Source organism: Arachis hypogaea, chromosome 11 (genome assembly GCF_003086295.3).
Source record: "Arachis hypogaea cultivar Tifrunner chromosome 11, arahy.Tifrunner.gnm2.J5K5, whole genome shotgun sequence".
Taxonomy (NCBI): Eukaryota; Viridiplantae; Streptophyta; class Magnoliopsida; order Fabales; family Fabaceae; genus Arachis; species Arachis hypogaea.
This window is the reverse complement of record NC_092046.1, coordinates 15,390,739-15,412,954: the sequence shown is the minus strand read 5'-3', so window position 1 is coordinate 15,412,954 and position 22,216 is coordinate 15,390,739. Positions and strand designations below refer to the sequence as shown.

The window sequence follows — 22,216 nt, the reverse complement described above, 5'->3', positions numbered from 1 at the left end:
AAACATCCAACTATAAAAATTAAAAAAAAAGAAATATACAACAAAAGAGGAGGACGAAGTAGAGACGGGATGATGCGACGAAAAGAGGAGGATGAAATAGAGACGGGATGATGCGGCGTCGCAGTGCGGCTATGCGACGGGCGGCCTTCTTCCTCGGCAGGAATGCGCATTGTAGGGGAACAGTGGGGCGATGGGCAGCCTTCTCACTCGTAAGGAACGCGCGGCTGTTAGGAACAGACGCACAGTGCCACTGTGGGGAACAAGGAAAGAGGTAGCGATGGCACTTCGCAGGCTTCAGGAGAGGTGGAGATGCGACGGTGTGGTGTGGAGGAGAGGCAACGGTGCAACGTGGAGGAAAGACGAAACGGTGTCTCCATTCTGGGCGAGGTGGTGATGGCAGCGTACCGCAGCTTCTTGACCGGCGATGGTGGACGGCATTTTAGAGGAGGTAACGGTGGGAGACTACGGTGAAAATATGGTTTAAGATTTGGTGTGGATGAAAATAGATAACGAAAAAAAAAAAAAAAAGTGAAATTAGATTGAGATATTTTTTCATGGTTATTGAACTTGGAAGTACGTCCATTATTCATATTGTTCGCACCCATTGTCTATCTAACAGAATTCAAAAATCAAATATCTTAGATACACCCTAATATATTACATATGCATAAATATACATATATCTAGGGTATTGCGCACCCGAGATAAAATAAAAAAAAAAAAATCAGAATATCCAAGATTTGTTAATCGGATTTGATTTTATTTTTTTTATTTCATCTAACCAGATCAGATGGCTTATCCAAACATCAATGTCAAAATGGTAATTACCTCATATATTTACAAAACGTACCCAAACCTTTTCTTAGTAACAAATTTTACCTTTTCACTTTTCGGTTTTCACCACTCAGGCACTCACCATTGTTTCATTCTTCCTTTACATCTGATTGACTTCAAGAGAAGCATGGTTATTAAGCCCGGTTCGACTCAGTCGGTTCAAAAGAAAAACTCGGTCATTTAGTCGGACTGAACCGCTTGTGAACCGTTTAAGCATCAGATCCGCCAAAAACCAGGTCGACCCGTTCGGTTTTCAGTAAACTGGTGACTCGGCCGGTTTGTATGACCCTAACTCTTCTCCCTCACCTCACTCTCACCCTCACCTTCATCCTCACCCTCAGACTCTCAAGGAACGTCACTCTCATTCTCAAACTCTCTCTTCTCTCCCACTGCCACTAGCCCACTAGAGTCTCGTCTCAGTCACACTCGCCGGCGTCTCAACTTCTTGCGGCCTTCCCTGAGCTCCTAGTCGCCGGCGACAGAAGCAACTCGTGGGGTCGTCATTGCTTCGTCGCCTTCCGTGGGGTCGCTCGTCGTCTTCTGGTTTCGGGTCCTCGCCGTCGCCGTGGACCGTCGTGGGGTCGTGGCTTGCTTCGTCGCCTTCCGTCGCTAGTCGTTTTCTGGTTTTGGGTCCTAGCCGTTGCCGAGTGGCCGTGGACCGTTGGTGAGTCCCTGCGGCATCGCTTCCCCTGATCTGTCTTTTCCAGATTTCCCTTCTCCCTGTATTTTGAGATGTTGAATTGCTAATCAATTAATTTGCCTTGTTGCTGAACTAAATGTTGCTGTAAATCATGAATGAAGTAGGATTTGTTGAATTTGTGCTGTAACTTGAATTTGTTGCTGTAAGTTGAATTTATTGCTGAAAATATCAATGAGCTAATTTTTTGGTTAATGAAAATCATCACTGAGTTGAATTGTTGCTGAGTATCATCACCGAACATTGAATTTGTTACTGACTTACTGAAATAATCATCTAGCTAATTCTTTTGTTGCTGTAAATCATTCGTTGGAGGCTTGGAGCTAAATTTTCGGTGGATGAAAATTATCATAGGTGAATTCGTTGTTAAAATTATCAATGAGTTGAATTTGTTGCTTTAAGAATAAATTTGATTCTTAGTATTGATAGATTTGATTCTTACATAGGCACTATTTGGTCAAGCTCCAAATTTGTGGGATAAAGATATAGATGCCGATTTTGAGATTAACCTTTGGACTAGATTTACTTATTATATTATATTTTGTTCTTTTCATTTAAATTGAGAAAGTATTTTATACTAGTGATTAGTTTATTTTTTATTTTTGTATCATTAGTTATATTTAAGAATTGATACTTAATTTATTAATGTGTTTGTGAAGACATGCTTTTGGATTTTTAATTTTAACTTTTTAAGCTTATTTTTTGTAATTTTATATTTATCTTTAATTATGACTGGATCAACCGGTTCAATTAGTAATCTACCGGTTAAACCAGTAACCCAATAACCTAGTCATATGATCAGATTGATTATCGGTTCGATTCTGATAACTATGGGCTTGTGTATTTGGTGGATGTAGCTTAACATTTCTTAGATTTTTTCACAAAGGAGGATGGCAATTATCCTTGCAACAAACGTGTTCCATTACAAGTTTCAAACCAGCTCATGGGATCAAAACCTTTGATTTTGTGGGTATGTATGTGCTAAAAATTCAACAACATAATTGCACCTAGCAATAGGTCATTCATTTATTATTAACAGCTTCTACAATATAACAGATAAAGTGCAATCCAGATCTAATATTGCACTGCCTCCTCCGGAACCTTCGTCGAGTCGCAGGCAGCTTATAGTCGATGTTGGTACTTCATTGGTTACCACGGCGTGCCAGTGTGGTTTATCTCCATCAATGGTGTGGGCAGAAGAGAAATCATCTGACAAAGAGGATGATGATAACAAGGGGATTGTTGGGGCCATCACATCATTATTTGATCCTAATGAGAAAACAAAGAAAGGGAAGGTGTTGCCAAAGGCTTACTTAAAGTCAGCGAGAGAGGTTGTGAAAACACTGCGTGAATCTTTGAATGAACCACCTGATGACATTGCCAAATTTAGAAGAACTGCAGACACAGCAAAAGAGTCAATTAGAGAGTATTTGGGGAGTTGGAGGGGGAAGCAGATCGTTGTTCAAGAATTATATACTTTCTTTCAACTCTCAAGTACATTCTGTTTAGATCTACTTTTGTACAAGAAAAATGTTTATATTGATTCATTTTTCTTGTATAAAAGTAGATCTTTCGTTAATAAGATTATGCATCCCAAATTATTACACAAAAGACAAGTTATTCTATTACTACTCGTTATCAAATATATTATCATGTTTTGGGTTGATTGCTTGCAGGAATCATACGTTATGCTGGAGAAGGCAATTAGATCTTTGGCGAGTTTTTACTCGAAGGCAGGGCCATCTGCACCATTGCCAGAGGAGGTTAAGTCTGAGATATTGGACAACCTAAATATTACTGAGGAATTTTTGTAGACCATCGTTCAATAAATCACACTGTTTCAAACCAGGACACCTTATGGTATATAATATTTACTTTGAGAATCGTTAGATGATAATGATGATATAGTCAAAGTTAGATGATAATGATGATATAGTCAAAGTTAGATGATAATGATAATATAGTCAAACGTATAAAAAATTATCTAACATTTTTAACTATCAATTTTACATGAAAATAATTAGTTAGCATATAAATTGTCACTTTAATTTTAGACCCTTATAAGGAGGGTGTTATTTAGATATCTGATGATTCTTATTGTTCCTTGTTAAGATTAACATCTACAGTTACTAAGGTAGGGGGCGGAAAATGGAATCAATTTCATGCCCATTTTTTTTTCCCCCTTATGCCTAGACCAAGTCTCTAGCACGACAGACAAAGGAGTATGCTGAATGCAATGGTTAAGAAAAAGCAAGACAAGAATAATTTAATTTCTATATCCAAGAGTAAATGTGTGCTACAATATGGGTTTACAGAGGCCAGTAACTTTTATGACAAGTACAGGCAAACAGTACTGGCTCTTATCATCTCTGACATCTATTCTAAGCACCTTCATTGTGGATGAAAGTGTGTGAAGAACTATGGAAGTCCGTTTATCTAGTAGTAGCTCAATCCAATTAACTTCGTGACAAAACTCCTTTTGAACTGCACACATAAAAAGGATGCACAATGAACATATTTAACAAGTAAATTTGATATATTCTGATTCAGATAAAAAAAACTGTACAATTGATCGGAGAACTGAGAGCATATTTTTAATTCACTACTTTACCAATTTTCTTTGTCACTTTAGAGGAGCATGATCATTTTATGAAAGAATGAGGCAGAAAGTAACGATCTCTAAATTCCAGCAGAGTTATATAGCGGATAAATAAGATTTTCATTATAAAATAAAATCGAGTTCAAAGTTATCAGACCTTGGTATTGTTCCACGGCGACGTGGATCGTACTCTGTTGCTTGTCGAAGAGCCCTAGCAAAAGCTTTGAAGGTTGCCTCAATAATATGATGGGAGTTTTTTCCGGCAAGCTGTTCACAGAGGAATACATATGTATTCCGTTAACAGGTTGTTAGACTTGTAATAAAAGAACACTAACTAGAAAAAGAATAAAACCAGAGAAATCTTAAGTTTGAAAATGTATTCAACAAATGAAGACCATAGAAAGAGCCATGAGGCAAAAAGAACCTATATTTTCTAACCCATGTAGCTAAGGAATAATTGAGAGGCCTAGTACATCTATAATAATTATACTTCTGTGACAATATGCAGAATTATACTTCCAAATGCAATTTCTATAGCTGATTAAAATGACAAAGAGCTGATGTCTCAATACCTGCCGAATGTGAAGTGTCATACCAGAAGTATTCACCAAGGACTGGAAGAAATGCTCCACCAACTACATACAGGATACTAAGAGTATTCATCAATGAAGAATAGATATAAAGGGAAAAGTATAGCCAACAGCAAATACAATAAGAGTGTCCCATTAAAATAACATCTATGCTGGAAAAATTAGGGGCTCAACAGTCTAAAACTTATTCAATAAAATTCTAAGGGCAAATTCTAAGCTCAATGATGAAATAATCAAATGAAAGTGAGACCTGAGTGTCATATGTCCCAACCCTCTGGGTAGGGATGTCCAAATTATAACCTAAATGTGGCCGGCCAGATAAATCCTGGACAAGGTTAGGAAGAAGGATGTAAGTATTAGAACGAACAAATTTATTTGAGACAATAAGCTTACAACAAATGGGAACATAATTCAGTAGCCTTGTATGCATTTATTGCTTGAGAACGCATGAGCCTCAATACAAAAGCTAACTGAACTTCAATGGTCCAAATTATTTTTATGTACATTAATCAGCATGACAATTCGGATTGTTTAATTTGCAAATGTAATACCAAACCTACTCCAATTATCATATGCCTAAGCAAAGAAAAAATCACACTTTCTCCCCTAACAATAAGAAACAACTAAGTGTTGTCCCACTATATGGGATTGATACATGGATTAACATCACCATGTTCTATAATGAATCCTATTCACATATTTAAATTTTAAACTTCGAATAATGCTTAATGATCATTTCTGCAAGTGGTATGCAAATTACCAGTGAAACGTGTATTAATGCTTCATCAAGTGGAGCAGAGAAGTCACCAAACCGATTAATACCCTTCCTATCACCAAGAGCCTGTAGCAAAGCCTGAAGATGGAGTAATAGACAACACTTAGATTAAACATGATAGTTAAATGCAAAAATCATTTAAAAAAAAGTGCATAATTATAAACCTAACTATTATAAGGTAAGAAACTGAGAACTAACATATATACTGTTGCCATCAATGATTTCGACGGCATTGTGCAAGGAAAAGATGAAGAAAAATATCATATAATGAAGCATGTTACAGTTTCTAGGAACAGACCAAAAAAAATGAAAACACAGTTCATATAGCTGGTGTTTGCAGTACCGTTCCAATAGCAAGAGCAACATCTTCGTTAGTGTGATGATCATCAATATGTGTGTCACCTGTAGCCTTGACATGTACATCGAACAGCCCATGTGAAGCAAGTTGCTGAAAATACACAAGTCATAGTCATGTTTAGTTTCTGTGACTCATCTTTAGCAGCCATGATTTTTATTTCCAAGTTAGAAGGAAGCAAACTTTTTATGGACAAAATCAACTATGAAATTTAGAACAAAACTTCATCAACAGTTCTTGAAGTTGTTAGCTACCAAGAAGTGTGCTTGACCAGTAATTGAAATTTCAAATTACATTCTACCAATGAAGCAAACATAAATTTAAACTACTAACATCAAGCATATGATCAAGGAAGGGAATTCCAGTACTACTATCAGCAACTCCACAACCATCCAGGTTTATTTTGACCGAGACATTAGTCTCCTTAGTGACCCTTTTCACCTCACCTATTCTAGCACCTGAAAATGATGAATTAAGACATTCAAATTCAATGAAAAGCCACTACTTGATGAGAGAAAAAGCAAAAAGGAAGAAAGCTTGAGATTTTGCGTTGACCTGAGTCAACTGGCAAAGCTGATGTAGCTGGAGAGTTGTTGTCTCTCACCAAAGCAGCACAAGAAAGGTTTATGGGAGGATCCATTCGGGTGAGACAGCGGTGATTCAGTGAAAAGATTGAAGCTTTGGAATGTAGGGATGTTGGGTTCAGCGTCCTCTGAAAATACCTAACCCTAGATTTGAGAAGCAGGGATGAAGGGCATTTTGGAAGACACGGAGGTGCAAACAGCTCCATTCAGATTTCAGTAACGAATTTCACCGACACATTCAACTTTCAGCCACAACTTCAACTTTCAGCAACAAAATCAGAGTGCAGTGATGAATTACGTCAACCAAATTGAATCAGAAAGAATAGGGGAATTTGTTGGAACTCACCAAATCGGGTTGCGCAAAGGAAGCTGGGAAGCTGACAGCGTGGCTCGAGGCAACAAGACGACAACAAAGACCAGCCCACAAGGACCTGCTGCCTCTGCTGCCGACGACGAGGAGCGCAGGGAACAATCAAAAATCAACAAAATCATTCATAATCAGCAAATAATTCATAAACCAATTCAACACTCAACAAAATCACTGCATATTCATAGCGCAACTCATAAACTAATTCAACAATAAAATTAACAACAACATTTCAAGTTCAACCTCTGCCATATTCTAATCAGATTCATAAATGAAACAACAATAAAATTAACAGAAATCACATCAATGAATCAACTATGAAAAATTAATATAGAATATTATAATAACTGAAACAAAAAAGCTTACATGTTGACTGTTGTTGCAGCGGCAGAATCGAGCAGTGCAGTGCAGGCACCAACACCCTCGGAAGAAAGGCGAGGGAGGGACGGAAGCGCGGCACGGCGAGACGCGAGCACTCACCAGGAAGCACAGCTGCAGGAAGAGAGGCAAGACGCGAGCAGTGGAGCACACCAGGCGTTGGGTGCAGTGATGGGGGACGAGCAGAATACGAGACAGAGGGAGCAAGACCTCTGGCGACGAGCACGCGAGGGACAACGAGCGGAGGAGACGCGAGCTTGCGGTGGATCCGGCGAGAGCACACGATGCGGTGAATTCGGCGAGAGGCGCGGCGACGAAGGCGAGCGGCGATGGCGGTGAACCGAGGTGAGAGTGAGAGAGCTGGGGGAGGGGGCGACGCTGTCCCTCTGTGGGGAGTGAGAGTGAGAGGGAGAGTGAGAGAGATGGGGGTGGGGTGGGTTACTGAACTAGGCCTAGGTTTTTTTTCTAAATTCTGAAGCGGTTCGGGTTCCCAAAACCGGCCGGTTCGACGGGTTTTACTAGAACAGACTTGGTCAAACTGGTTTTTACAGATTTTTTTTATTCGGTCCTTTGATCTACCCGGATTGATTTTGTGCTGGGTCACCAGTTTTCCGGTCCGACTGGCCGGATTTGTCTGATTCTCACAACTTTGGGTGTGTTTAGTTTTGTGTTAGAAGGAAGAGGAGCACGTTTGAGTGCATTAAATGCTTTCACTTTTTATTTCGATGCTTTGTTTTCTTTAAACGCCAACCTAAGTACTTAACGTGCGTTTATAAGAAGTTAGAAATTGTAGCTTATGCGTTTAGATAATCACATTAGGATTGAATTTATTTTATTTTATCAATTCTTTTACTTTTTTTTTTGTAATTCTTTCAAATATTTTAAATATATAATTATAATTTTTATTAAATTTTTATTTTTGATTTTATATAAAAAATATTTTAGTTTGACTTTGTTAAAATTTGTAAATGTAATTTTTGTATATTAATTTATTATTATAATTTTATTATAATATAAATTATTGATTCCATTAAAAAGAATAAAATAAATAAAAAACTAATTATAATTAAGAATAAAGTTATGAATAATTAAAATTTATAGTTTAAAATAATATTAAATAAAAAAATACTGAAAATATTAAAAAAATTATAAGTAATATAATTTAATAAAGTAAATTTTGATATATTTTTTATATATTATTTTTGTTTTTGATATAAAAATATATTTTATCAATTTTTATATATTATTTTTATTTTAGTAAGTAAATATTAATTTTATTATAAAATTAATTAATAATATTTATTTAAATATCTAAATTAAAATGATAGAATAATATAAAAAATTTATTTAATTTGATATTTATTTAGTAATTTTTTATTTAAAAGTAATTTTGAATAGTGTAATTTAAATAATATTTATTTTATTATAATCCATTTTAATAAAAAGATTACCAAATGTAAACCAACAGAACCACCGCACAGAACCCTTACCCCGACTAACCTCAGCTTCCACGCGTCACGTCCTTACCATAACACCACATGAAAGCATGCATGCAATGCTGACAAGTACGATCAGTACCATAAAATCTCCTTTTCAATATTTATTCACTGAGTTGCTCTATTTGCAAGTGGATTTCTAGTTGTCCACTTGTCATCATTAAGTATATTATCAATTAATTATGCTTTAAACAATTTACATTAAGATAAGAATTCTACTAAATAACGTCCTTAATAATTTATGGAATTTTTCTTTAAAAAAGGAATAAAAATTTCTAATTCATTAAAAATTTAAAAATATTCAGATCATTCCATACAAACATAGATTAGGAAAAGCCTTAAATGACAAATCTATCTATGTCATTATAGTATTTTAAAACTTTTCTAATCTCTTGTTTTTTTCTATTAAAAAGTTAAAACCAGACACAGATAAATGAAAAAGAAAAAGACAGGGAAAGTCATGGAATCCTATTTGTGAATCTATCAATAAACATTGTGCGTCCATTCCACAGAATTGGCACTTGCAGGCTGCAGCTGCAGCATTTTTCATTTCAAAATTCCAACAGACAACTCTTGAGCAACAAAATGTACATAAAAGCTCTCAAAATGACGAAGAAGTTTCTGACATTAGTTACAGAAAGAAAAAAGAACAAAATGTAGACAAGCTGATAATTGTTGATACAATGGATGAATTTATTTGATCTGTCCCTTGAAATCAATAGAAAACTGATTGCTTACAAGGCATTGAATCTTTTGAAGAAAACATCAGCAGTACCAGAACTAGCACCAGATGCACTTAGGCCAGTTTCATCCAAACACATTTCACGTGATGCAATGTCTTTATCCAAATTCTTTTCTCCCTCCAATACAATTTCATCCTTCAAATCAGATTTTACTTGCAAAGAACTCTCATCAGCATGATTGGGAACAGAACCAGAGACATCCACGACTTCATTTTTCTCCTTGGTAATTTTATCCACCTTCAAGAACCTCATCACAGGCATCATTCATATCAACCTCTTTAGAAGACCAACCATTATCTCCCACTTGAGATTAACGTCATCAGTATGCATGTGACATTTCCCATCAGAAACAGCTTGTGCCAGATTTTTTGCAGAATCAGGGTCCGAACATACATTCACCCAATGCAAAGCAGTAAGAGATTTGGTGCTGTCGACCAAAATGTGATTATCCTGTTCTTGAGAAGCATCACTGGAGTCATCATTCATCTCATTGTCAGGATTTGAATTTAGCATCATCGCTTCATTGAGGATCTTCCAGAGCTAAGGAATTCATATCCAACTTACAAGCCATATTAGGCTTAATAACAAATTCATCCCTAGTTTCCATTTTCTCAACATCAGATGGAAACAAAAAAAGTGAAACATGGGTACCATCAACTAGAAGTAATTAGCTGAAATTAGAGTTTAAAAAATGATATAGAAATAGAATATGAAAAATCGTATAAAAAAAAGTATTTCTCTTTCACATAGAAAAAAAAAATACATTAGATATAAAAAAATTAAGTAAACAAAAATAAAAATTTATAAAAAATAATAAAAATTCTGTATAATGAAATAACATAAATTTATTCTTTCTATGATGAGAATTCAGTTAAATTTTTTTATATAGCAAGACACTGTATAAATTTTATATATAACAAATTTTAATACATAATTAAATTTGTATAATTTAGTCCATTTAATTTTGGAGACCATTTTAATAAAGACACAAAAAATATTTTTTTTTAAAGATATGTACACATGTCATAATATGATTGAATATCTTTATTAAATCGATTAATAATTTATTTTTTAATAAACCAGAATAAAATCAATTTATTATAGCAAAAATAATAAATCTAATTGTTCGTATTATAATTATTAGATCTGATTTTTTTCGATCGATTTACACCATTTAAATCAAATTATATTTAAATTTTTTAATAAAAAAACAAATATATCTTTAAATTTTTATTTTGCAAATATTTAAATCCCTAATAATTTAAAAATACAATTAAGTTCTTAAAAAAAATCTAACCCTAATCCCTTATCGCTGTCCAAGCTCAAATCCAAGCTTAATCTCTCACTAATCTATCAAATTGACCGAAAAATTAACAAATCTAGCCCTAGCGTCTCCTTCCTCTCCCTTTTCTCACTGAAGCTCGAGCTCTCATTTCTTTGTTCACCGGCTCAATCTTAAGCTCACCAGAGATTGCCGCTGGAAGGCTTTTCCAGCAAAGAAACCATTCGACAACGATAGAGAAGATCTCCGGCAACGATTCTTCCTCTCTCGTCCTTGCTTGTATGATTGTCGACAATGAAGAAATCGATTAGTGAGTACCTATTAACTTCTTCTCTCATTTTCTTCTGCTCCTTTCACTTCCTCTCTTAAATTCCATGATTTTTCATTTTCTTTTTGGTTAAATTATGATTATGATGGCTCTGTAATCTAGAACGATGAATAATTTCGGATTATGATACCAGGTTTTTTGTTTCAAGCACTTGCTCAAGTGTTTCATCAAAATAAAGAGGCCCCTGTTCCTCAAACAAGATTTTTAGTTTTTGAAACCTTTTCCCAATGCCCCATCCTTTTGTTTTTCAATTTATAATTGACTGGCTTTTGTTAGTCCTTTTTTTACTTATCAAGGTTTGAGATTTGAGTGAACTGAAAACACAGTCTCTAGAATTTGACTTCTTCTTTGGCCTCCAATTTTTACTGGTGAGATTTAACTATAGTGAATGCATGATTGTTGAGTTGCGATAGATATGAACAAAGCCAGTGACTTTTATTTATAATTAGAAGTAATACACCTTAGCATACATGTATCTATTTCTTCTATTGTGGTGGTTGTTCATTGTGATTGGATTGGACAATTGGAGTTGAAAGTATAGTTATTGAAGTTGTGGGGATAATTTAAGAATGATGAGCCGAGTATGGATCTGAATTTCTTATTTTAGTTTCGCAATTTTACTGTTCAAACATCTAAAGGTTAGTTTCATTGGTATAGCATTACTGAATGATCTTGAGAAAAAGTTTATATGACAATATATTTCTCGCATATATATATTTGAATGCTTTTTAAATCTAAAGTTTCTTACAAATTTTTGTGATTGGAATGTGATAACTGATTTGTTATGTTGGTGAACAGGTTAGTTGAAGTCCATATATTCTCTTTTGTTGTTGGAAGAGTATTTACAACAGATATAGAAAAACTAAAAGTCAGCAGTAGAAAAAGATCTCTAGATATTACTCAAGTTTTTAAAGATGAAGACAATTTGAAATCAAATTCTTTAAATTAATGGCTTGAGATCATCCATAGAATATGCATCACTGGATATAATTCTATTTGAAGGTCTCTTGACATTTCCAATGATTAGTTCTCAATTTTGCAAAATCATCACGCATTCAAGAAGCCGATAAAAATCTACAATTGAGGATTTGTATCATCTCAGCCCGTCAATATAATAATACATTCTGCCAGTGGCACTCTGCAGCTTTTAGGAGGTGGCAAAAGAAGTATGTAGAGGATAGAGTTGCTATCTATCAATCTTATGTTGGAAATCACATTATTATAGTTTAGGAGATAGGTGTATAGCCTTAAACAGTTGCTTACTGGTTAGTGGTTATTGAATCTCATTCCCTTAGGTTCTCATCTCGTTGGTGATTCCTTTGTATTTTAGTATATAAGATTTTGGGTTTGGCTTTATATAGAAGTTATAGGGATTACTCATATGTCTTCCATGTCTGCTTCTATTGTCTTTCCTTGGAGAGACTAGAAAGTTAGGATTTTTTATATGCTTTTGCAGGGTCTTCCATGTAATTTAATTTCATGACTGGTTTTAATTTTCAATATAAGCATATTATTGATTTCACTTTAATAGTAATATTAGTTTGCTCTCAGTTGGGTTCTCATTGCTATTTTAGTATTTTTAATGGTGGTATTTATTATTGAGAAAATTGTTATAAAAGAATTGTAAGAATATTTAATTATTAAAAAGAAAATTTTATAAAAATAAAAGTAAAAAATCTTTAACATTAACAAAGACTGACTGCCTACAATAACAAATCAATAAAACCAAATTCCAAGGAGTGGCTGCAACAAATATAGGATTACACTGATGCTCTAAGAACATCAGAAGTAGACATGAAGAATATCTATCTGTTAGTCAGTATGATACAAATGTTCAAGAGTACTAGTGTTTTCAATGGATTGATCCCTTTAGAAGGCAATGCCGTCTACTCAGAGCCTCCAACTTCTCAAGCCTGTCACCCTTTCACTTTTTGTCAGCTGTCTCGCCTTTCTTCTTTTTCTTTTTCTTGATCTTGTTCTTGTTCTTCTTGAGCTTCTGTTCATCTTCTTTTGGCTCTGAACACTTTTCTTTCATGCTTCTCAAAGATGTTGCAAATACATCTACTATAGTCTGAAATTGTTAACATCAATGATATTATTACGTACTCAAACTTTACAAATAAGCATGAGAAGCAACGACAACAGACCACATTGATATCAACTAACATTCAAATTAGAATCTCACTTCACTTACACATCATTTTCAATATCACCCTTTAGTTTAATCAATAAAACCAAGAACAAGAAGAGAAACATATAAACATTGTGAGTGCATGCACGTGTGTACATGTCTGTATGCAATATACGTATACCTGAGGGAGGTTATCGACCCTTAAATCTGCACAAGGTTCTTGATCATTGCCTCCTAAAGAAGAACATTTGCCCCAACTTTCTCTGTTTAAGCTTGTACATGAGAAACAATCTTCAATTTGATTATTTATCTTATCCTGTAAAATCATAAAGTATGGGGATATAAGAGTCGCATTTCTCAGCCAAAACTGCTAAAAACACCATCACACCCATAATTATGATCTCTGCATCATAAAACTATGTCCTACATGGAGTGTTTTTAAAAAACATGAATAAACATATGGGTGTTTCCATCACACCCATAATGTAGCTGAATGACTGAATCATACTAGCGTATAAATATAACTATATAAGATCCTAAAAGCTAATCACCTCATTCTGGAACCATAAATACAGAATTCAAAATTTTTTAAACCTCATAAACAGAACCAAAAAAAATTGAACAAACACATAAACAAAACAAAAAAACAATTGAATGAAATCAATGAAGTGAATTCATCGGCCGTCACAGACACACACTTACTACTGCTGCCACCGCAATCCCAAGTGCAGTTAACATTTTCTTCCACACCAGTCATCATGCAATCTTCGACGTTGTCTTGTGAACTGAGTGGTTCCAAGTCAACATCCATTGCACCCTAATGAGATGGAATAAACAAAGGGAAATAAATAACAGTTTTCAATTAAAAGTTATTAGTATTAATTAATTAAAAAACCTTTGAAAGTGACTGAATATTACTCGTTGTGATAATTCTTTGCTCCGATCCATTAGATGAAATAAAGAATAATCAGCAAATGAAGTAGCAAAAATACTTAGTCCTATCAAAATAACCTTTGATTATTTAATTTTATTTATAGATACAACTCAAAATAATTTCTGTTTCTTTCTTGTATAATGGTTGGGACTTGAAAGTGGAGTTACTATGAACTCACTTGATGAGTTTAGAAAATTCCAAATTAAATTGATGATGATCAAACATTATTAACATAATTAATTACAAAATTATTAATTTGAATTCTAATTCATATTTGCTAATTAATAATTTTGTTACTTGCAGATTTTATAATTGGGCCGAAAAAAGAAAAATTAGCAAGCCCAATATGAAGTAAAAAAAAAAATTCAACCTTGTGCAAAAATATTTAAGTTGTTATGGCTGAAACAATATTTTGTTAATTGGGCCAGAATTATGGCAAACAAGCCCAAAAATAAATCTTGGTGCAAGACCAAATAGCTTGGTCCGAAAATTAAGAGAGAAAGCAAAGAATTCTTGCAACGGATATCCATCTTCATCATTTAGTGGATTTCAAATTTATTCAACTAGCATTAATAGCATTGGAAAGATGAAAGAGAAAGTTTGAAATTGATTTGATTGCTTTTATTGCTTCACACGTTACTAAGCAAGGAAAATGGGAAATTAATTCATTTTTAATTGCATTCTTCATTTACATTAAAAGTTTTCTCTCTTCTCTCTCTTCTCTCTCAAAACTTTCGGTCACTTCACAGAGGAAATATGGAAGCTAAGGCAAGCTATCAGGAAGATGAAGAAGCTAGTAGCAAGGCCATTGTGATGATGGCATCAAGAAAAAGAAAATCTGATGTATGGTGTGGCTGAGATCTTTGCCACTTATGGTAAGGCGAAGTGAAGAAGTCTCAAGTCTTCCATACCCAAAAATGGAAGAAATCCACTTCGGTCAGAGGAAGAAGATCCCTTGGAAGCATGGCTCATCTCTATCTTTGCTCAACCACCACAGGAGGTAGCTACTGTAGCTACGTGGAGGATGAGGCAGAGGATAAGAGCAGGAGGAGCTGTCAAGCATCAAGGACTCATCAAGGGCTAGGAATCCTTCTTGGGGAGCAAGTCAAAATGGAAGGCTCGGATTGATGGATCTTGGTGAGAAGGGAAGACACAGAGGTAATTGCATGTTGGTTATAGCATTCGGTTTCCTCTCCTCTCTCTTTGGCCGAACCGGTTTTGGTTTGAAGAAGAAGAATATTAGCTTGGTTCAACAGTTTCAACCGTGGAAGCTTCCCCTTCTATAAATAAGAGAGAACAGCCAGGGCTTGAGGCAAGGAGAAAAGAGTGAAAGCACAAAGTTCTCATAGCTACCCAAGCTAACATAAGTTCTTCTCCTTCAATGTTTTTCATTTTGTAATTTTTTTTATTTAGTTTTGTCTGTCTTGAGTCTCATGGAAAAAAGTAAACAGTGAGGTTTGTAAGAAAAAGCCATAGAGCGGAAAAAGGCAGAGCATACAAAATTAAAAAAAAAGCCATAGATGTCCTAGAGGTCCTTTGTACATCTGTGTTGTGTTTCATGATTCTGTGGGAATCCCCTTGCAAGTTGGGTTAGCACTTAGCAGTTGAAAGCTTGGTAGGTAACCAAGTCAAGTTCAGGATTGGGGTTAGATTTCAGACTTGTCCCGGATAGGAAGGGTAGTTCCTAGGGAGAATTGGTGTATGTAATCATGATGATTATAGTGAAATTCCATCATTGTTGTGATGGAGACTGGATGTAGGCTACACTGCACTTGGTAGCTGAACCAGGATACTTCGTGGTGTGATTCTTTCTCTCTCTTTTACTCCATTTCTATTTCTGCTGCGTAGGAGATAAAACTGAAAAATATCTCTTGCCTGGTTACAAGATAAAAAGAAAAAGTCTCGTGGCTAGGTACAAGACAAAAAGCCAAAAGTCTCCAGAAGTTATTTCAAAGGCCAGCAAGTGTTAATAAGCAAAAAAAAGGGGGCTAAGATTCAAACCCCCTCCTCTTAGCCAATGATAAACCATCAATTGGTATCAGAGTTTGGTCTCAAAGAGAACAAGCTTTGCAGCTTGGAGAAAAGATCCTGATGGCAGAAAATAGTGGCTCAAACCTGGTGTCCTACAATCTGACAGAAGGATAGTCAAGCAACAGACCTCCCCTTTTCAATGGAAAAAACTACACCTATTGGAATGAGAGAATGAAGATTTTTGTGCAAGCAGTAGATTACCGACTGTGGAAGATCATCCTAGAGGGTCCTCAATTTCCAACCACCACAAGTGCTGAAGGAGTAATCTCTCTTAAACCCGAAGCCAGTTGGACTGAAGAAGACAGAAAGAAGGTGGAGCTCAATGCCAAGGCTATCAACTTGCTCAACTATGCAATCAGCTTCGAGGAATACCGACGAGTATCACGATGCACAACGACAAAGAAAATCTGGGACAAACTTCAAGTCACTCATGAACGAACCACCATAGTGAAGAAGACCAGGATAGATATGCTGAACAGAGAATATAAAATGTTCTCAATGAAGGAAGGAGAATCAATAGATGAAATGTTTGAAAGATTCAACACCATCATTGTTGGCTTGGATGCTATGAGGATTAAGTATCCTGAATCTGTGCTTGTGAGGAGAGTTTTGAGATGTCTCACAAAAGAGTGGGAAACAAAGGCATTGATAATATCTGAGAGTAGTGGTCTTGATTCTATGACATATGATGACTTGAGAGGAAATTTACTTTCTTTTGAAAACATTTATTTGAAAAAAGATTTAAAAAAAAGGAATAGCTCTAACATCTATTTCTAATCCTCTAGATGATGAATCCAGTGATAACTCCTCTGAAAATGAATTTGTTTTGTTTGCCAAAAAATTCAGGAAAATGGTGAAACTCAAGGAAAGAAGCAAGGAAAGCAGCTCAAGGAAACAAAAGAAAGATTTCAACAAGGTGATCTGTTACAACTGCAAAGAGACTGACCATTTCAAATCTGATTGTCCTAAGTTGAAGAAGGAAGAGAAGCCAAAGAAGGGAAAGAAGAAAGGACTGATGGCTTCTTGGGAGGACTTGGAAAATGACTCAGAAGATGATGAAGAATCAGAAACCAAGTCCCAACCATGTCTCATGGCAGATCACGTTGAACAGGTAGTCTTTCATAATCCTGACACTGAAGATCTTCATCTTATGATAGACCACCTTTTTGAAAAAATTAGATGCTTCTTGCTTGATAACCAAAATCTTGAATCACAAATCACCATTCTTAAAGCTGAAAATGATTTTCTCAAAGATAAATTAAGGGAGGCTGAAACTGCTGTTGAACTTGTTGAAGAAAACAAGCAGTTAAAAGCTCAACTTAAAAGTTGTGAAAGCAATCATTCTGTAGTTGCATATCTAAACTGTTTTAAAGAAAATGAAGAGTTGCTTAAAGAGGTCAAAAGGCTCAAAGAAGACTTAGCCAAGTTCACTCAAAGTTCTGAAAATCTAAATCAAATCTTGGCTAGTCAAAAACCTCTTTATGATAAAGCTAGCTTGGGTTTTCACAAAACTTTCAAATTTGTTAAAAACCTTCTTTTGAAAATGTGGCTTCATCTTCTAATGATACAAGGTTTCAAAATCCAACAAGCTTTAGCAAAACAGCAACTCCAAAATTTTGTAGATTATGCAATTGGAATGGCCACTTTCCCATTCAATGTTTCTTTGGTGAAAAAATGATTAGTAACAAAGTTTGCAAAATTGTTTTTGATTACAATGGTTTGGGACAAAGAAGATGGTTTAACGTGAAAGGATCCAAGAAGATTTAGATACCTAAGGTCACTTGAGCTCACTTTGTAGGTATGCCTAGCATCCAAGCGGAAGGACAATATGTGGTATATGGAAAGCGGATGCTCTAGGCATATGACCGGAAAGGCAACCTTCTTCATTAAGCTTGATGAATATGATGGAGGGTTTGTCACTTTCGGTGATAATGGCAAAGGAAAGATAGTGGCAATAGGCAAAGTTGGTAAAAGCTTTTCTTCTTTTATAAATGATGTTCTACTTGTTGATGGGCTGAAACACAATTTACTAAGTATTAGCCAATTATGTGATATTGGATATGAAGTCATTTTTAAGAAATTGGTTTGCTTGGTTATTTTTGAAAAATCAGGGAATATTTTGTTTGAAGCTAAGAGATGTAACAATGTGTATGGTTTGACTCTTGAGGATTTAAAAGATCAAAAGTTAACATGTTTTACCTCCCTTGAATCTGAAAAATGGCTATGGCATAAGAAATTGGGTCATGCAAGCATGTACCAAATTTCTAAGCTTGTTAAGAAAAACTTGGTAAGAGGAATTCCTAATATTAAATTTGATAAGGATATTACTTGTGATGCTTGTCAATTAGGCAAACAAGTAAAATCCTCTTTTAAACCAAAAGATGGAATCTCTACCAAAAGGCCATTGGAAATGTTGCATATTGATCTTTTTGGTCTAACAAGAACACAAAGTTTAGGAGGTAAACATTATGGATTGGTAGTGGTAGATGATTACTCTAGATTCGGTTGGGTACTCTTCCTTGCTCATAAGAATGATGCTTTCCATGCTTTCTCAACCCTTTGTAAAAGAGTTCAAAATGAAAAAGATTTGAAAATTGCCCACTTAAGAAGTGATCATGGAAAAGAATTTGAAAATCAAGACTTTGAAAAATTTTGTGAAGGTTTTGGAATTGCACATAACTTTTTATGTCCTAGAACTCCTCAATAAAATGGTTGAAAGAAGGAATAGAAGCCTTCAAGAGATGACTAGGGCTATGCTTTGTGAAAATGATGTTCCAAAATTTTTGTGGGCTGAAGTTGTAAATACAGCTTGTTATATTTTGAATAGGACAATCATTAGGAAGGGTTTAAAGAAAACGCCTTATGTGCTATGGAAAGGAACCCCACCAAATCTTAAGTATTTCCACATTTTTGGATGCAAATGCTTTGTACTTAACAATGAAGAGAATCTTGGTAAATTTGATCCAAAATCCTATGAAGGAATGTTTGTTGGATACTCTACCACTACCAAAGCATTTAGAATTTATCTCAAAGAACATAGGACCATAGAGGAATCCATATATGTGTCTTTTTGTGATACTAATTCAATTCTCAGTGCCCCTTTAGATGATGATACAGGTAGTAAAGCAGAAATGAACCATCAACCAAGTCAACAAAATCCCAATGCTGTCCCAAGTGAAGAACCTGTCCGTCCAATTTTGTCTCATCAGGATGGAGGAGATATTTCTGTTTTGTCTCCTGAGCCAGTAAGAGAATCTGGAACAGAACAACCTGCTGAAGCTCATCAAAGCTCAACCTTGCTCCAAAAACCAAGAGAATAGAAGTCTATGAGGGGTTACCCCACGATTTTATCATAGGTGATCCTTCCCAAGGAGTAACAACAAGATCCTCTACCAAAAAGCAAGCCGAACAAAGCAATTTTGCTTTCTTGTCACAAATGGAGCCTAATAATGTGAAGCAAGCTCTTGAAGACCCCTCTTGGGTCAAAGCCATGCAAGAAGAGCTAGCTCAATTTGACAAGAATGAGGTTTGGACACTAGTACCTCATCCGAATGGTAAGAAGGTAACGGGTACTAAGTGGGTTTTCAAAAATAAATTGGGTGAGGATGGTAAGGTTGTTCGTAACAAGGCTAGATTAGTGGCCCAAGGTTATGATCAAGAAGAGGGTATTGATTTTGATGAGTCTTTTACTCCGGTAGCAAGAATGGAACAATTAGGTTGCTTCTTGCCTATGCTGGCCATAAAGGCTTTAAAATATTCCAAATGGATGTCAAATGTGCTTTCCTTAATGGCTTTATAGATAGAGAAGTATTTGTGGCACAACCCCCCGGTTTTGAAAATAAAGAATTTCCAAACCATGTTTTTAAACTTTTGAAGGCCCTTTATGGCCTTAGGCAAGCTCCAAGAGCTTGGTATGAAAGGCTTAGTGCCTTCCTATTGAAAAATCACTTTCAAATGGGTACCACCGATACTACTTTATTTATTAAAGTATCTAATGATGATATTCTTCTTGTTCAAGTGTATGTGGATGATATAGTGTTTGGATCGGCCAATGAATCCTTGTGTGAAGAGTTTGGAAAACTCATGACTAGTGAGTTTGAGATGAGTTTAATGGGAGAACTAACATATTTTCTTGGTCTCCAAATTAAACAAACTCCTAGTGGCACTTTTATTCACCAAGGAAAATATGCTAAAGAATTAATCAAGAAATTTGGCCTAGAAAATTCCAAACCTATGGGAACACCAATGCATCCAAACACTAAGCTTAAAAAGGATAATGATGGCAAAGATGTGGATGAAACACGGTATAGAGGAATGATAGGTTCACTCATGTATCTTACCTCCACTAGACCGGACATAGTTCAAAGTGTGGGTGTATGTTCAAGATTTCAATCTCACCAAAAGAATCCCACCTTACAGCCGTCAAAAGAATCATTAGATATATTAAGGGAACATGTGATTATGGGTTATGGTATCCAAAATCTGATGACTTTTGTGCAGTAGGATTTTGTGATGCAGATTATGCGGGAGATCGGGTGGATAGAAGGAGCACATCCGGAATGTGTTGCTTCCTTGGAAGCTCACTTAATATGTGGTCAAGCAAGAAACAAGCCACAGTAGCTCTATCCACAGCCGAAGCTGAATATATATCTGCCTCTGCTTGTTCACAATTAATTTGGTTGAAAACTCAGTTAGAGGATTATAAATTGAAAATCAATAGTATCCCTTTGTTTTGTGATAATATGAGTGCAATAAACATCTCAAAAAATCCTGTGTTACACTCAAGAACTAAGCACATTAAAATTAGATATCATTTTATCAGAGAACATGTGCAAAAGGATACTATTGACATTCAATTTGTGAAATCCGAAGAACAATTTGCTGATATTTTCACTAAACCTTTGTGTGAGGATAGATTCTGTTCATTCAGGAACAGCTTGGGAATGATATAATTAAATTCTATTGATAAGTTGTGAATTTTCTGATTCTGTTGATTTTGTCTCGTAGGAAAGCAAGAGACAAATTTGAGGACGTGATGAACTGGCATTGATACAGGGAGAGACTCATTCAGATATTAATGATCATGGGCCCAACCAAATCCTCTTTGTCCATCCATAATTCTGACCCGATTTTGTTTCTTTTAAATTCCTCATTTTTTTAATCATATCTTTTAGGAAGCTGTCATATCAAATCTTGTAGGAAGGAGTTGTTGTCAAATCAAATATTTTCCCTTCCCTCATCCCTTGATTCTAGGAGCTAACCTTTTAGTTTTAATTTTTAAATCTTTCCTTGTTGATAACCGCGCCACTTAATGGTCATTAACCACATCATCTTCTCTCTCCACTCAGCATTTAATGCTCCCATAACCTCCCACCTCTCTCCAATCTCTTCGGCCTCTCTCCATCTTCCCTCTCCCTTCCCCATTTTTCATAACATGAAAAAGAAAGTTGCTCCAAGGAAGAGTAGCCGAACCCCTCTACCCAAAAATCCTCCATTTTCAACTCCTCAAACTCACACACATATTCACATACATTCCACATCTTCTTCATCTCCTTCACCTTCCTCTAAACAAACCAAAACTATGAGAAGAAAGGTGATTGCTCAGAAAACTTCATCCAGGAAAAAGATTGGAAAGGATAAAGAACCGGTTGTGGAAGAAGAAGAAGAGTTGTCTCAGTCCTCTCTACCTCACTCTCCACCAAGGAAGTCTACCCATCGACCCTCTGCTGGGCGCAGTTCACAGTGCGCAAAAGGTTACGTTCTGCATAACACCAAGGAACCACCGAATTTAGAATCACTGGATTTCAAAAATAAATACAACAAAGGGCACTCACACTTTGATCCAGCCAGATTTAACTCATGTGCCTCATATGAGCTCCATAATGAAGTTCTGAAGAAGCGTCACTTATGTGCATCCCACATAGTGAACTTGGAATCTCTTACTGCCAAAGGCATCAACGTTGTTACTCTATTTGAAAATCTGAAGTAGACTCCCTTGTTCAGCATTCAGAAACCTGTGTACCCTGCCCTGGTTCGCGAGTTCTATGCGAACAAGAGGCTTATTGATGGTGCAATCCATTCGTATGTCAAGC

The 22,216-nt window shown here is 35.6% G+C and overlaps 1 protein-coding gene and 1 pseudogene across 4 annotated transcripts; one reads left to right on the top strand and one right to left on the bottom strand.

The window, feature by feature from the left end:
* The first annotated feature begins 2,421 nt into the window (after positions 1-2,421).
* On the top strand, positions 2,422-3,378 carry LOC112720382 (photosystem II D1 precursor processing protein PSB27-H2, chloroplastic-like; annotated as a pseudogene).
* A 393-nt stretch (positions 3,379-3,771) lies between these two features.
* LOC112720381 (imidazoleglycerol-phosphate dehydratase, chloroplastic) lies at positions 3,772-7,615 on the bottom strand. Of its 4 annotated transcripts, none has more exons than XM_025771310.3 (10): positions 7,168-7,615; positions 6,781-6,877; positions 6,406-6,689; positions 6,184-6,308; positions 5,839-5,943; positions 5,481-5,573; positions 4,971-5,045; positions 4,703-4,765; positions 4,288-4,397; positions 3,772-4,015 (listed from the first exon to the last, which is right to left on the bottom strand). In XM_025771310.3, the coding sequence occupies exons 3-10, from the start codon at positions 6,638-6,640 to the stop codon at positions 3,988-3,990; spliced, it is 834 nt and encodes a 277-aa protein (XP_025627095.1). In that variant the 5' UTR covers positions 6,641-6,689; positions 6,781-6,877; positions 7,168-7,615; the 3' UTR covers positions 3,772-3,987. The 4 variants fall into 4 exon arrangements, with proteins under 4 accessions (XP_025627095.1, XP_025627094.1, XP_025627096.1 ...); XM_025771309.3 differs by having other exon boundaries at positions 6,406-6,695; positions 7,168-7,614; XM_025771311.3 differs by having other exon boundaries at positions 6,406-6,695; positions 6,781-6,874; positions 7,168-7,614.
* Positions 7,616-22,216: the final 14,601 nt, after the last annotated feature.